Here is a 13,308-nt window from a genome sequence, read left to right as displayed (position 1 = left end):
TTATCTGCTGTCTCTCAATATTAAGGACACACAAAATACCACTGAAAACTTAGGAAAGGATGGTTAAGCTTGCCTAGAGTACATTAAATATGTCACAGCTGATCATGCACTAACTACATGGCTTAACTACGTGAACATGTTTTTTTTGTTAAAAGTTCTTTTATCATCAGACATTTTGCCAGCTACTCAACGAACGTCACAAGATATTAAAAAGTTGCTGTGTGCTCTCCTGCTGTTAAATAAGATGCTCACTGAGGCCTTCTATTTGGGTCAACTTAGGAGAAACAGAAAAGCAGAGACGAATTAATGCTTTTAGAAAGGAAAAAAAAAAGTAATACAAAATATGAAACTGTAATCAGCATTTGGTGCATTGTTTGTACCATTTACTTCTGGCCTTCCAGAAAACAAATCACTGGAAAATGAGGCCAAATATACATATCATGGCCAGTTAAGAGGAGGCTTTTCCCAGCATTATTAACTTATCACCCAATGCTGTTATTACTGAAATATATAGAAGTAGTCACACTCTCTATTATGAGCTATCTAACTTCGGTGCTAAGTTAGAAGCAGAGGTTTGCTAGAACGTTTATGTAGTCAAAGAAGATATACAGACTGCTAGAGAAGAAAAAGAGACTGGCTGAAGTCTTATAAATCACTCATTTCAGGACAATATCTCCCTCATTCTCTCTCCACTAAAACCAGGTTTTTAATTCAGACAGCAACATTTAGAAAAATTCTGTAAGGTGTCTAGAGGTTACAATACATACAAGTAGCCTTTGGCTAACTGCATTTCAAGAAGCCACTGTGAAATGTAGATGTCACTGAAGAAACAAGCAGATTTTATTAAGAAAGAAAAAAAAAGAAAAAAAGTAAATCTTTTTTCCATAGCACACCTCCTTCACTTGCAACTAAAAATATTAGTTACTGAAATTAAAGTTATATCCAAATAAAAAGAAGAGAGACCTCAAAACTGATAAAGACACTGATAACATTACAGTTTAACAAACACAATTTACCAGTCCTATAGAGTAACAGAGAGGTTAGTTGCTGTGTAACACAGAATAGCTATTAAAATAATTACAGTGTGTGGATATAGGTTGCTGTTTGTGCCATGAAATACTTACCTTCTTCAGGAAATGTGTCCAACAGAGGTTTACATGAAAACTCAGAGTACTGGCTCTGTGGCACCCTGGAAGTCCAGAGAGTGCAACCCTGTGAGGCTGCCCAAATCTTACTGTTGCTGCCCATAACAACTCTCAGCTCCTGGCAGGAAATGGACTTGGACACAGAAGTTCATCTCTAGACCGTTACTGACTTACAACCTATTTTGGCATAGCAAGAAGCGTCGACGTTTTTGCCTAGGAAGTCATGCACTAACATTTTGCCTTGTTTCACCAAAACTATCTGTCACAATCTGCCAGGGATGACAATGGTGCTGGGCATGAGGAATGAGTCAACTGACTACATCTGCAAAGACATTATATCCCGCTACAAAAGGTGAGGATATGCCATTTTTTTCACGCTGCGAAGGAAGTTAAAAGGAACTCCATGAATGTGGCACACTGCACACTGCAGGATGCTACCATTGTTCCACCATTACTTTCACCTTACTTCAGCAAAGCAAAAATGTCTATTATGAGCTAGGCTCCCCAAGGAGCATGTGCAGATTTCTCATTTAGACCCCTGGGCCTTGTTCAAATACAGCTGTTGAATCAGAAAACATATGAATAGCCAATATAGCCAATTTTATAGGCAGCAATTTCCTTCTACTTTAATATTAAAGTTTTGTAGATTTTCCTTCTCTGTCTAGATTAATTTAACCAATCTCTCTTTTTCCTTTCCCCCTAAGTAATATAATTTTAATGGACTGAATGTGGGTCTTTTTTAATTGCTTTGAAATTTGCAATGTAAATAGATTTTATTTTGAAACAGCATATCTAATTAAAACAAACCTAGCAGGTCCAATTGCAACAATTGTATTTTTACATTTTGGTTTTACATTTTTAGTTTCAAATCTCAAGCTACGGAATAATAGATATTTTAAAATTATAAATAGACTGGGGTTGCAAGTGGGTGCTAATATGCATTAAGGAGGATATACTGATATACAGGCTTTGTTGGACACGGTCTTTCTGCAGTGACATATTACCTCCTAGAGCACTGCTGTTATCTCATTTTTACAGTCAAAATGGAATGTCTTATCTTGAATAATAAGTACAACATCTAATTCCTCATTTTGGAGAATTCATGTTATAATGTACCTGCCCGAGCTTAAAGGATATCCTTAAACGTGCTCTGAGATTTTAACACTGAGCAATTAGACAGATAAGGGCATGTGTTGTGTTGGATAATGTCACATCTTTGACATGGAATGAGAAGGCACCATATCAAACCTTCAATTATAGAAGAATGGCATTATCCAGTAAAATACACATCCCATCCTATATTCTTTAATTATCATACAAGTCAAATAGCAACTGAATATTTTCCTGTTTAAAATATTTCCTATTTTGTTCTTTCTTATTTGTTTTGATTTTAGCACATCTGGACAGTTTGGTATTTGCTCTCTACAATCTGTAGTAGTGGATGGCCAGAAAACCTTTTCCTGGATTTGAATCTTTTAAAATCATTTTTTTAAAAATAAAATTACAAAATGGACTAATAAAAATGAGAAAATAAAAAGTACATTAAAAAAAAGAACTAGACAATTTCTGTCTACGTACGAGCGCCTTCTGTTCTAATTCTCTGTGATGGCATACTAGGTTCTCCTATCCCCAAAGTGTTTGTTGCTATTATCCGGAATTCATATTCCATCCATGGAATTAAATCAATCACTGTAGCAGCCTCCATATTTCCTTCAATATCTGATGGCTCTAAAAGAAATAAAAAACTGCTTTAGAAAATAACATTTTTACAATAAGATCAGGTAGTAATTCGGTTGATTCCTGCAAAATTGCTGCTATTCTGCATTCACACAGAGCCGATGGAAGAAACATGATGTTATACACAAGTGATACCACATTTTACAAGGTGTACTCCTGGCAATGACTGGGAATTTGGAAACTAAGACATTACCTTGGATAAACCTTTACAAGTCTGTAAGTTTTAACTGGGTGTGAACTAACAATAGAAATACATTTAATTATGAGATATCCTTATAGTGTAGCTCTAGAACTTCATTTTACCTACAGATAAACGCAACAAGAAATCTGGAATGCAAAAATAACAAACCGAAAATTCACGATATGGCCAAGGAATAGACATGTGCAAATACAGGGATCCATCATAAATGGGTAAGGAGTGGTTTATGAAATGTGGACAGATTTTGGTGCACCTTATTAGTAGCATGTTATGACTTGCTGTCTAGTTCTGATCCAGTGAGGGTAAGTGTTATTACAGTTCCTGCTAAAGAGATTTATTATTCTCAGAAGGGTGAGCTTCTTTACAATAAATGAAATGCATAACTCTTGGGTCTCTTCCTGTCTACAATTCAGAGACAGTAGGGATTGTTAGTCTGCAGCTGCAGAAAGACAGAGGTTTTTGGTTCCTTTAGTCAGCCAAGAGCTGTTTGTCAAATAAGAATCCTGGGTTCAAGGGGCGATGAGAAATGACGTATTCTGTGCTGGGAAAGCAGCTAATTTGGTTTTAAAATATGAGTGAACTGGCTGCAAAAAAGGGAATAGCAGAGTAAGTATTAGATCGTGAGAGAGCTTTCCTTTCCCTAATCAAATTTTTCATTCCAAAGTGAGGTATTGCAGAACAAAGAGAAGCGCTCTCCATTTTTTTTCTGTCTGCCCACCAGCCTCCCTTATCTTTATTCAAATTATTTTTCTGTCCAGTTAATAAAGCCACAGTGATCTTCCATGGTATCCAAGATATGATATAAATTTGTCATTACTTTCGCTGGACTGCTTTCAATCTCTTAATTTAAATTTAATCCTACTGTGTCATATTCTCAGAATAATCACGAATGATCAACATTGTGAGAAGTAATCCTTCCAAAACGCTCTGATCCCCTTAACTGGAAGGAGCAATATAAATGTAAACATATTATATAACTTATACACACATATTTCCACACTGTGAAGTAGAATACACTTTCATAAAGTACATTTCATATTATGCAACCAGAGATGAAGGATTTGGTTTGGGAAAAACAGCAGTAGTAATAGTAATAACAATAATAATTCAGAAGTGCAATGCCAAAATGTATGTTTCGTTCCACACGTTGAAATTTAAAAGCATTAAATGATAGCCTTAACACTGATGAGAGATCAGTTTGGACTGTTTATCCTGCTTCTTTCATACAACAGTGAACACCGAGCCAAACTGGGGAGCCCAGAAATGAAGTAAAACTTGCAGTAATGCCAGGAATGATTTATATGGTGACTTTATTTATTTTTTCAGGGAATCATCTATTAGCCAAAATTACTCAATGTGGTTCATGAAATGATTTTGGACACAGTGAAATGGTTCACTTCAACTTTTCAGAAATGAAGCGTTTCTGTCTTTCCCACTAGCTTCTTAAAATTTCGAAATCTAGCAATCTAGGTTCCTCCCTGTCCCACTACAGATGTAAACCCCATTCAAAGTGTCACAGGACAAGACTCAAAGTCTCATTCTATGCCTTAATGTCCATCTCATTATTTATAGAAAGCAGAACTTCAGAGACACAGAGAAGTGCATCCCATCATGCTTGCACCTCAGCAATTAAAGAATCTTCCTGAGAAATGAGATGGCTTCAAGCATCTGCTCCGAACCAGTGCAGGCAATATCAGAGCTGCCACCTCCTCTTTATGAATTCTGCCTGTATCTTTTCATGAACTTAACTTCTTCCTAAATGCATTTTCTCTACTAAAAATACAGAGTTCAAATGGAAATGTCCAAATATAAGTTATCCCCCAAAAAAGTAAATTTGATTTTGATTCAGTGGAGGCTGAGCGGAAGGGATCCTCCCACTTGCATATACTGCCAGGAAAACAAGTAATCACTTATTTGAACAACTCTAACTTTTACCTTAGTTATTTTTTAAAAGTTCATAGAAATCTACTCTACAGAAATTACTTAACTTTGTACCAGAGACAGGAAGGGACTGTAGGACCTTCTAGTTCTGTTTTCCCATCTACTTTAACATAAGTCATATACTAATGCTGGTTGTTGGAAATAATTATATATGATAGAACTACATATTCTAGAAAAGAAATATGATTTAAGGCACTAGGCCTAAAATTCTTAACTTTTTACACCCCAAAATTCTCACTGATATCGCAGAGATTTTGAGATCAATATGTGAAACTATTTCTTAGACATCTATCTCTAGTTTCAAAGGACAACTTCAGTGAAAAACAATTGCTAAACTGTTACTATCTTAATATTAAGAAATGATGAATATGTGATGCTCTAATTCCATGGAAAGGAACTTAAGTTATATTTATTACAGTGATATAATGAATCACATTTATATGATATCATACAGTTCTGCATTGCGTGTAGCAATGCTATCCATCATAAAGCATTCAAACATACTGCAGTTTTAAAGTCTTCAACTCTCCTGTATGTGGAAGAACTGTTTTCCCAGTTCAGAATCTGCATAGCTTTCTTCTTGGGCCAAAATTCTGCATATACATAGTTCTTACTATTTCCATGATGTAGATGGTTTCATAGAGTTGGATACGCAGAGAAGAATATGATAGAAATATATTTCTTCAGCCCCATTGTAGGAAGGCTTATAATAAAACTTCACGCTCTTAGAAGTCCAAAAGAAGCCATGAAATGAAGAAGCTTGATATGTCTTAACAAGGTTAGGACCATAAAGGAGTGTATCTATCTGTCTTATTTGAAAATATTTAATACTGTTGCTTCCCATGTTTCAGAAGCTAGTGTTTGATGTAAGCAGTAACTTAATGGAGAGAGCACAAAATTTTGGTTTTAATAACTGTAATACTACTTTAAAAATATTTTCATAGTTTATGTATTTGCATTAAATTTTACAAAGACATATTAGACATTAGCATGCCATGTGTTCACATAAGTGCCTCTTCAGCTTTAATTATGTGGCACAATGATGACATCCAGTGGCTAGAAGGATAATCTTAGCTATGTTTTCTCTAGGGGTCCCAGTTTTGATGCAACTGGAATTTGAACTTCTCACAGGAAACATTTGACAATTTTGACTGATTTTCAGCATAATAAATATAGAAATGAGGACATCTACTTGTCATAAAAATTATCCTGTAAATAATTTTTTATGATGCTCGTAGCTGATGTGGAATGTTTTTAGGCAACAAGGGAAGAGGTAAAATGGGAGGGAAAAAAAAGCCTGCTCTTTTCTGTATATCTTTATATACAGTTCAGGCTCTCCTAGCCTTTGGAACAAACCTGCTGACAAGGTAGTGATAGGACAGTATTGCACCTAAATCCTGCAGCAGACATTCGTAGCATCTTTGGTTTCCTTTTATTTTGACTATTTTCTGATTAGCCACATTTTCTAACAGGCAAGCCCTTTATAAGCTATGACTTTATTTTCTTGCATAACTCTTGCTTGGTGTTATTCTTACCTGTTTTAGCATCTTTCCACTCTTCAGACAGAAAAGTTTTTGACTGGATAGTGTATTTAGAAATAGGGCTGTGATTGTCTGTTCCACGACTCCAGGTAAGTGCTACAGCAGTGTCTCTAATTTCTTCTACTCTTATACCACCAGGAGGGCCTGGAGGACCTGAGAAAAAAAATTGGTAATTCAATTCACAAATTGAATATTCTAAAAATGAAAATTTCCCAACTTTCCTACTTGCATTGATCAGCTACATTTTCCAGTCTCACTTTCTATTTAAGAATAGATTTGAAACATATATTTAGTTTTTAATACTCCTCAGAGTGATTCAGAGGATAACTGAAATTGCAGCTAAAAAATACCAAATGCAACTTCCATGGCTCCAGCCTTAGAAGCAATTTTGGAATTTTCTTCAGTAGAAAAGTGATACTTTATAACTGTTGCTGCTCTTTTTTGACAATCTAGTGAACTCAGAACCAGAACAAATTCATAAAATCTTCTCTTCTAAATCATCATTCCACCTAATGATGATTTTTAACACTGACTCACTTTGATTATACACATTTGATGGTCACACATTGGCCTTAACAGAAATTGATATGGAAATAATGAAATGCTTGTGACTTAAACTGGAGAAAAATCATACCTTGAAAGCACGATATCTTATCCTTCTAACGAGCAAGCAATCCCACTCCAAACCTCAAAAGTATTCAACTTTAGCCTAATATCTCAAATAATATATTGTTTATAAAGAAATAAATGTGCTCATTCCATGCTGAAGGTATGAGGTGGCAAGAGGACCGCTAGCTCTGAAATAGCAGCCATATACTGAGTTAATGCAAAGGTGAACTGGAGCCAGTAAGCCCAACTGAGGAGAACTGAATCTCAGTTCGAGAATCGATCGAGGCTGCTCTTGCACTTCTGAAGTGACGGTCGAACCTGCAAGCAGAAGCTACAGGCCCCCCACATACAACGGGCATCAGTACCACTGAGACAGCCCAGCTCTCAAACAAAAGAGGCAGCCAGTATTGCGTTTCCTGGGGATCCTAAGTCTCTCAGTATTTATTAAAGTTGCTGCAAGTGTGCCTCGAGGATCTGACGTCTGTGTGTGGACCTGGGGGTGGGGGAAGTCACTAATTTCTATGTCATTATTAGGAGAAGGCACTAAATGGGAATAGAGCTCTTCATTTTTTTTTTTTTTCAACAGTAGTTTACTTCCAGCGCAGATACAAAGGTGGCCACTGGAAATATTTAAATAAATGCGACACTTAAGTGTAGCACCTCCATAACATGACAGGAGATGGGCAATGATTTTTCAAGTCACCAAAGTGATGTCTCCATTAAAAATGGTTCTGCAAAATATTCTATTTCTATATTGTGGATAAAAAGGAGCGCCTGAAAAGCTCCGCAATTTTTTAATTATCTGTAACCACGTAATGCAGCTTTTCAGAGCACAGTGACAAAAAACTGGTCCTGATTAAATTAAGTTCACCGATACTAAGTGCAAAAATATTGAAGTTACAACATCCTCAGATGACAGAAATTCAGAATCAGGACACATTGCTATATGCTGTTATATAACATAATAGGAATGTGGGGAAAAACATAATAGTGATGCAGCTATCAAGTACAAGTTCTGTCTGCTTAGAATTGTCAACACTACAGAGCATTAGCACTTCAGAACGTGTTACACTTGGAGGCAAAAAAAGGAGTAAAATACTCCAAGGACACAAATTAACTCACCCTCTTGAAATTATGCATTGTGACATATCTTGTAGGATATATATCATATGAACAAGCACAGTGTTTTGAGACCACAGCAATACTTAAGTACACTTACTTAATACTTAAGTACACTATACTTAACACTTAAGAATGAGTTAACAATGGAATGGTAACATCAGCTTCAAATGTCCTTGTTTCTGTCATTTGAAGACTTTTAATGCAGGCTTAGTTTAATACAGAATAATTTAATCAATGAAGCATTACAGAAAATTAGAAGTGACTGCTTAAAAATATTACACAGTGGATAAATTGAATGACACTTACAGGCTATTTTGCTTGTAAGTGTATAATATGGTGTCCATTATTATATGGACACCAATTTAAACTATCTGAGAACTATTTCAGCATCAGAAAAATACACATAATAAAGAATTTTTATTGCTTTTCAGGAAAATGCATGCTTATTTAGATATCTAAATGTCTGGAACATCATCAGTATCCTGAGTAGATCGTAAGGATTTCATATGTTAATTTTCTTTTCTTTTTAAACTCTGTCTTTTTTTGATGAGAAATAAAATATTCTAAACAACTGGAAACACTCTGCTTATCTAGATGAAAACCAGCAATGTTTTGCTTTTACGTGGAAAACCTTACCTCTTACAACAAGGTCAGCTGAAGCTGAAGAATTGTCAACAATTGTCTGTGCAGTGCATGTGTATCTTCCAGCATGCCGCAGCTGAACGTTTTTAATGAGCAGTTCACCATTGGATTTAATCTGTTACAAAAATAGTACTTAATGAAACTGGCAAACATCCCTATGTATCAATGTGATATCTACCTACACATACATCCCAACTGATATATAGTGGTTGCTATTTCTAAAAAGCAAGTGCTACTTTGAGAATAGATCACCCTCAGAGATATATTTGATTTGTATGACAACTGTGGGAAGTGTCCTGTGTTTCCTGAAGAGCTGCTGCTTTTTGCCAGAGCTGAAAAACCAGATGTCTTAAAAATAAAAACGCTTGCTCACAAGCCAACATTACTATTTCAATGTTTGAAGCACATTTCTGAACATTAAATTTCATCAAAATTTTTTTGTAAATGGCAGTCAAATGGTTTCTCTATCATAACAGTTGCTTTTCTATGCACATTTGTATTATAACCACCATATCATGGAGTCCTACTAAAGGACCAGAATACTGTTTCACTTGTTCCTTTACAAACCTAAAACAGTAAGAAGCTTTTTATCACAGAGAGATTAAAATTATAGCCAAAATAAACACCAAAGACACTAAGACACTACACATAACATTAAAAGACAGAGATCACAAAGAAACAATAATGATCAACATGTGATCCAGTTTCTTAGAGAAAAGACTAGATTTCATTCTGCAAAATAGTATTGGCAATGAAAAGGATAACTGTACTAAACGTAACGGCATGCACTAGTCAAACATACGGACTCACAACCTGTTCTCAAATTACTAACGTTTTGGTAAATCAAGAAGTCTAAAAAGAAGGCTGAAGGAAGGTGATGAAGCGTGTTTGTAATGGGCTGTACAACACGGGAGAAAGCGTGAAGGTGCTTGCTTGAAGGCCTCAGTGTGAGAGCTGGAAGATGGTGTGAGGGCCCTGTGAGCGTCCCCCTCCTGGAAGTTTTCCTGTTGGGGCTCAGGGCCAACTCAAGCGTAGCGCAGCTGGGAGCTGCTGATCCTTTTGGTGACCCCGAACAGATCATAAGCAGCCAGTGCTGCGGGGAGGCCTCAGCCAGGACTGATTCTCTCTTCCTGTGGAAGCTGCTTTTAAGCTAAGCCTTTACTGTTTGGCCTCCGCTGTATCACAGCCATGCCTGTGTCTGGCCATGGGCTCCACCAATCTGGACCTGGACCCTGACTTGCTGATGGACTTCCTGGCTGGACCTTGAACCTGCCTCCTCACCATGGACTTGCCTGATGATCACTGGACTGCGTCTGACCCTGGTAACTGTCACTGGACCTGCCCTGCTGTCTTGAGTTATCCCCCTCAGCTCCCGGCTCACCTTCCCTAGCAGAGCAGCCGGCACTCATTATGCCCTGTGAAATGGCATTGAGAATGTAAGGAAAACAATTTAATATTGAATAAAAGTCACAGAATCATCCACTCAGAAAAATCGAGGAAAAAGTGAGGTTGGAAGGGACTTGTGGAGGTCACCTAGTCCAAACCCCCTGCTCAAAGCACAGTCAATTACAGCAGGTTGTTCAGCCATGTCCAGTTGGGTTTTGAAAAGCTCCAAGGACAGAGACTCCACAACTAACTTCTCTGGGCAACCTGCTCCAGGATTTCACCGCCCTCACAGTAAAAAAAGTTTTTTTCTTATGTGTAATAGAATTTCCCATATTTCAAGTTATGCCCATTGCCTCTTGACCTTCCTCTGGACCTTCCTTTACTCCCTTCCCTCAGGCATTCATACACATTGAGAAGATTCCCCCTGAGCCTTCTCCTCTTGAGGCTAAACAGTCCAAGCTCTCTCAGCCTCTCCTCATAGGACAGATGCTCCAGTCCTTTAATCATCTTAGAAGCTCTTCACTGGACTCGCTCCATTATGCCCATGTCTTTCTTGTACTAGGGAGCTCAGGAGTGGACCCAGCACTCCAGAGAAGAGGGTTCCTCTCTAGAGAAATACTCCAGAGTGTTTCTGGAGAAGGAACTGCGGCTGAGAGACACTAATATTAAAAGTGCCTGTTAATAGTCAAAAGACCTGTAAGCTGACTAGGTAAAAAGCAAATGTATGTTCTGACAACACGACAAGCTCTTAAAGTAAATTTCAAGCCCTTGCTTTGAAAATACAAACAGTTACAACCTCTTAATGGAGCACATGCAGAATTTTCTAACCCCCCCACAAACATATTCTAGGGTTTAATCATTTTGCAGGAACAAACAAAAAGGAAAAAAAATCCAGCTTTATATGGACGTCAGATTGAAAGTGTCTAAATGGTTAAATTTGGGGAAAAATATAGCCGTGTTTTCAGATGGTTAAAATGCCCACTATCTGCAGCCACCTCTGGTCATATAGACATGCAAACTGAGTAAAATATTATTATCCATATTATTATATAACACTTCGGTGAATTCACTAACTAGATCAGCACCTGTAAAACAGAGAGCAGAACGTAATACCACTTATACATACCACAGCTATCCTTAATGAAAAATACTTTTTATATTAAGAAATACATTTATACAAATGTTTAAAAATATCACAGGTGAAATATTTTATCTATCCTGCAGTTTATTCCAAAAGGATTACTAGGCTAAACCTCAGGGTTATACATGTGTTAGCCTTTAAAGGATTTTAAAAATATATATATATATCTCAAAAATATATCTGACTGCTTTTATGAAAGTCAAAATGTTTCAAAACATTAACAGATGGATGAATCAACACCACACTACACTGAAAGGGCAGCTTTCACATTTCCTGACTTACTCCACTTTGTTTTGAAACTTAATTTTGTTATAAAAAGCAAACACGGAAATAGCTCTCTACATTCCTGAAACCTTCACAAGAATGAAATTCAGAAGGAAATTCAGATGCAAAATGGTATGTAAAAAAGAAATTGCTGAATTTTTAGATTTAAGAACTAGTGTTTTCATCACTGGGAGGTTCTACAGAACAACAAAAACCTTCAGTACAATATAAAATATTAAGGGATGCCATTAATGTCTCTGAATTTAGACATCTTGAAAGACTGAAATAGAACTAAGTCATCCAGTTTATATTTCCTGATTGAAAATGAGGGAAAAAATAAAAGCAAAGTTTAAATCTTTTTCAAATATTCTGAAGCTAGATTATCAGTTGCAGTCTGTATTTGGGGGGAGATTAAAATAGCTAGATAAACCTATCCTTGCCTTTCCAAACTCTGGTCAGGATTTTGGGTAGCAATTGTCAAATTCTGCAGACATAAATTTCAGCACGAAATGAAATCTATCAAAACTAATTTTTTGGACTAACATCAGGATTCACCTCTTTAAGAAATTACTGAGTTAAAGAGTTGATTGGATAAAAGCAAGAACTGAGCACATGTGGAAAGAGTTCTCAGTTCTGGCTAGCAGTACTTCATTTGATTGCCAAGTAATACCAGAGAGAAAGGCAGGTTATACTGTACCAAGTTCATGTGACGCAAGTGCTATTGCAATGATCAAACAGACTAGTTGGATCAGTGATCAATCCAGTACCTGAATGCTAGTTTTTTTGATACATTCCTGGAACATTTTTTTTCCTTTAATTACTACTAAATAATAGTAATAATAATTTGGGAGGTTGGACTAGATGATCTCCAGAGGTCCCTTCCAACCTAAACGATTCTGTGATTCTGTGATTCTGTAAACTATATCCACATTAAGACATATATGTATTAGCATGCTTCACTCAAAACTAAAACGATAGGCCTTTTATTTTCATTTGCCAAAGTGAAAGTAGGATATAGATACAAAGTAAATCCAAAATAGCGGCATTTGCTTTTTGTTTCACTTTATTCATTCATGAGAACTGCATGGGGATTGCCCTCGAGGACACCATCCTTTGAAAATCTACAGGGATTGCTACATAAAAGAATACTGGCTGGTTGGCTGACTAACCACATGTAAACCCTTTTCATCTGTAATGAACTAAGCAATGCTGTCAACAGTGTTCAGCAAGGAAAATCAGGTCAGTACTTCAGTGGGAGTAGGGCAAATACCTGCTCCTCTGTCCTCAAAAAAAAAAAAAAAGAAAAAAGACAACAAAGAAGCTGCAGAAGTTCAAACTCCTGGAATTTCCAGTTCCTGGGTTTTTGGTTTGTTTTTGATTTAATATAAGCAAGAAATAGTTCTCTACTTTAGTACTTGCTATAAACCTTCAGTTTATTAGCACTAATTGCCACCCTAGAAAGAACCATAATGTCTGTGAATCTCTGATTATTGCTTGCAACTTGATCTCCAAATAAACATAAGCAGGGTTGGTCCAAACCAATAAAGTCTGGAAAATGTGCATAGTTCAGAACACTCACTT

General features: G+C 36.6%; 1 protein-coding gene across 6 annotated transcripts in view; it reads right to left on the bottom strand.

The window, feature by feature from the left end:
• CNTN1 (contactin 1) overlaps positions 1-13,308 on the bottom strand; it is a 260,640-nt gene that overhangs the window by 42,544 nt on the left and 204,788 nt on the right. For all 6 annotated transcript variants that reach the window (XM_068933516.1, XM_068933522.1, XM_068933528.1 and 3 more), the window contains 3 exons: positions 8,931-9,051; positions 6,558-6,716; positions 2,724-2,873 (listed from right to left, as the gene is read on the bottom strand). In XM_068933516.1, coding sequence (XP_068789617.1) covers positions 2,724-2,873; positions 6,558-6,716; positions 8,931-9,051 — 430 coding nt within the window. The remainder of the gene's footprint in view (positions 1-2,723; positions 2,874-6,557; positions 6,717-8,930; positions 9,052-13,308) is intronic.

This window comes from Struthio camelus, chromosome 1 (assembly GCF_040807025.1).
Source record: "Struthio camelus isolate bStrCam1 chromosome 1, bStrCam1.hap1, whole genome shotgun sequence".
In the NCBI taxonomy this organism is placed as follows: Eukaryota; Metazoa; Chordata; class Aves; order Struthioniformes; family Struthionidae; genus Struthio; species Struthio camelus.
Note: the sequence above shows the minus strand (reverse complement) of the source record. Positions and strands in the feature narration are given on the sequence as shown.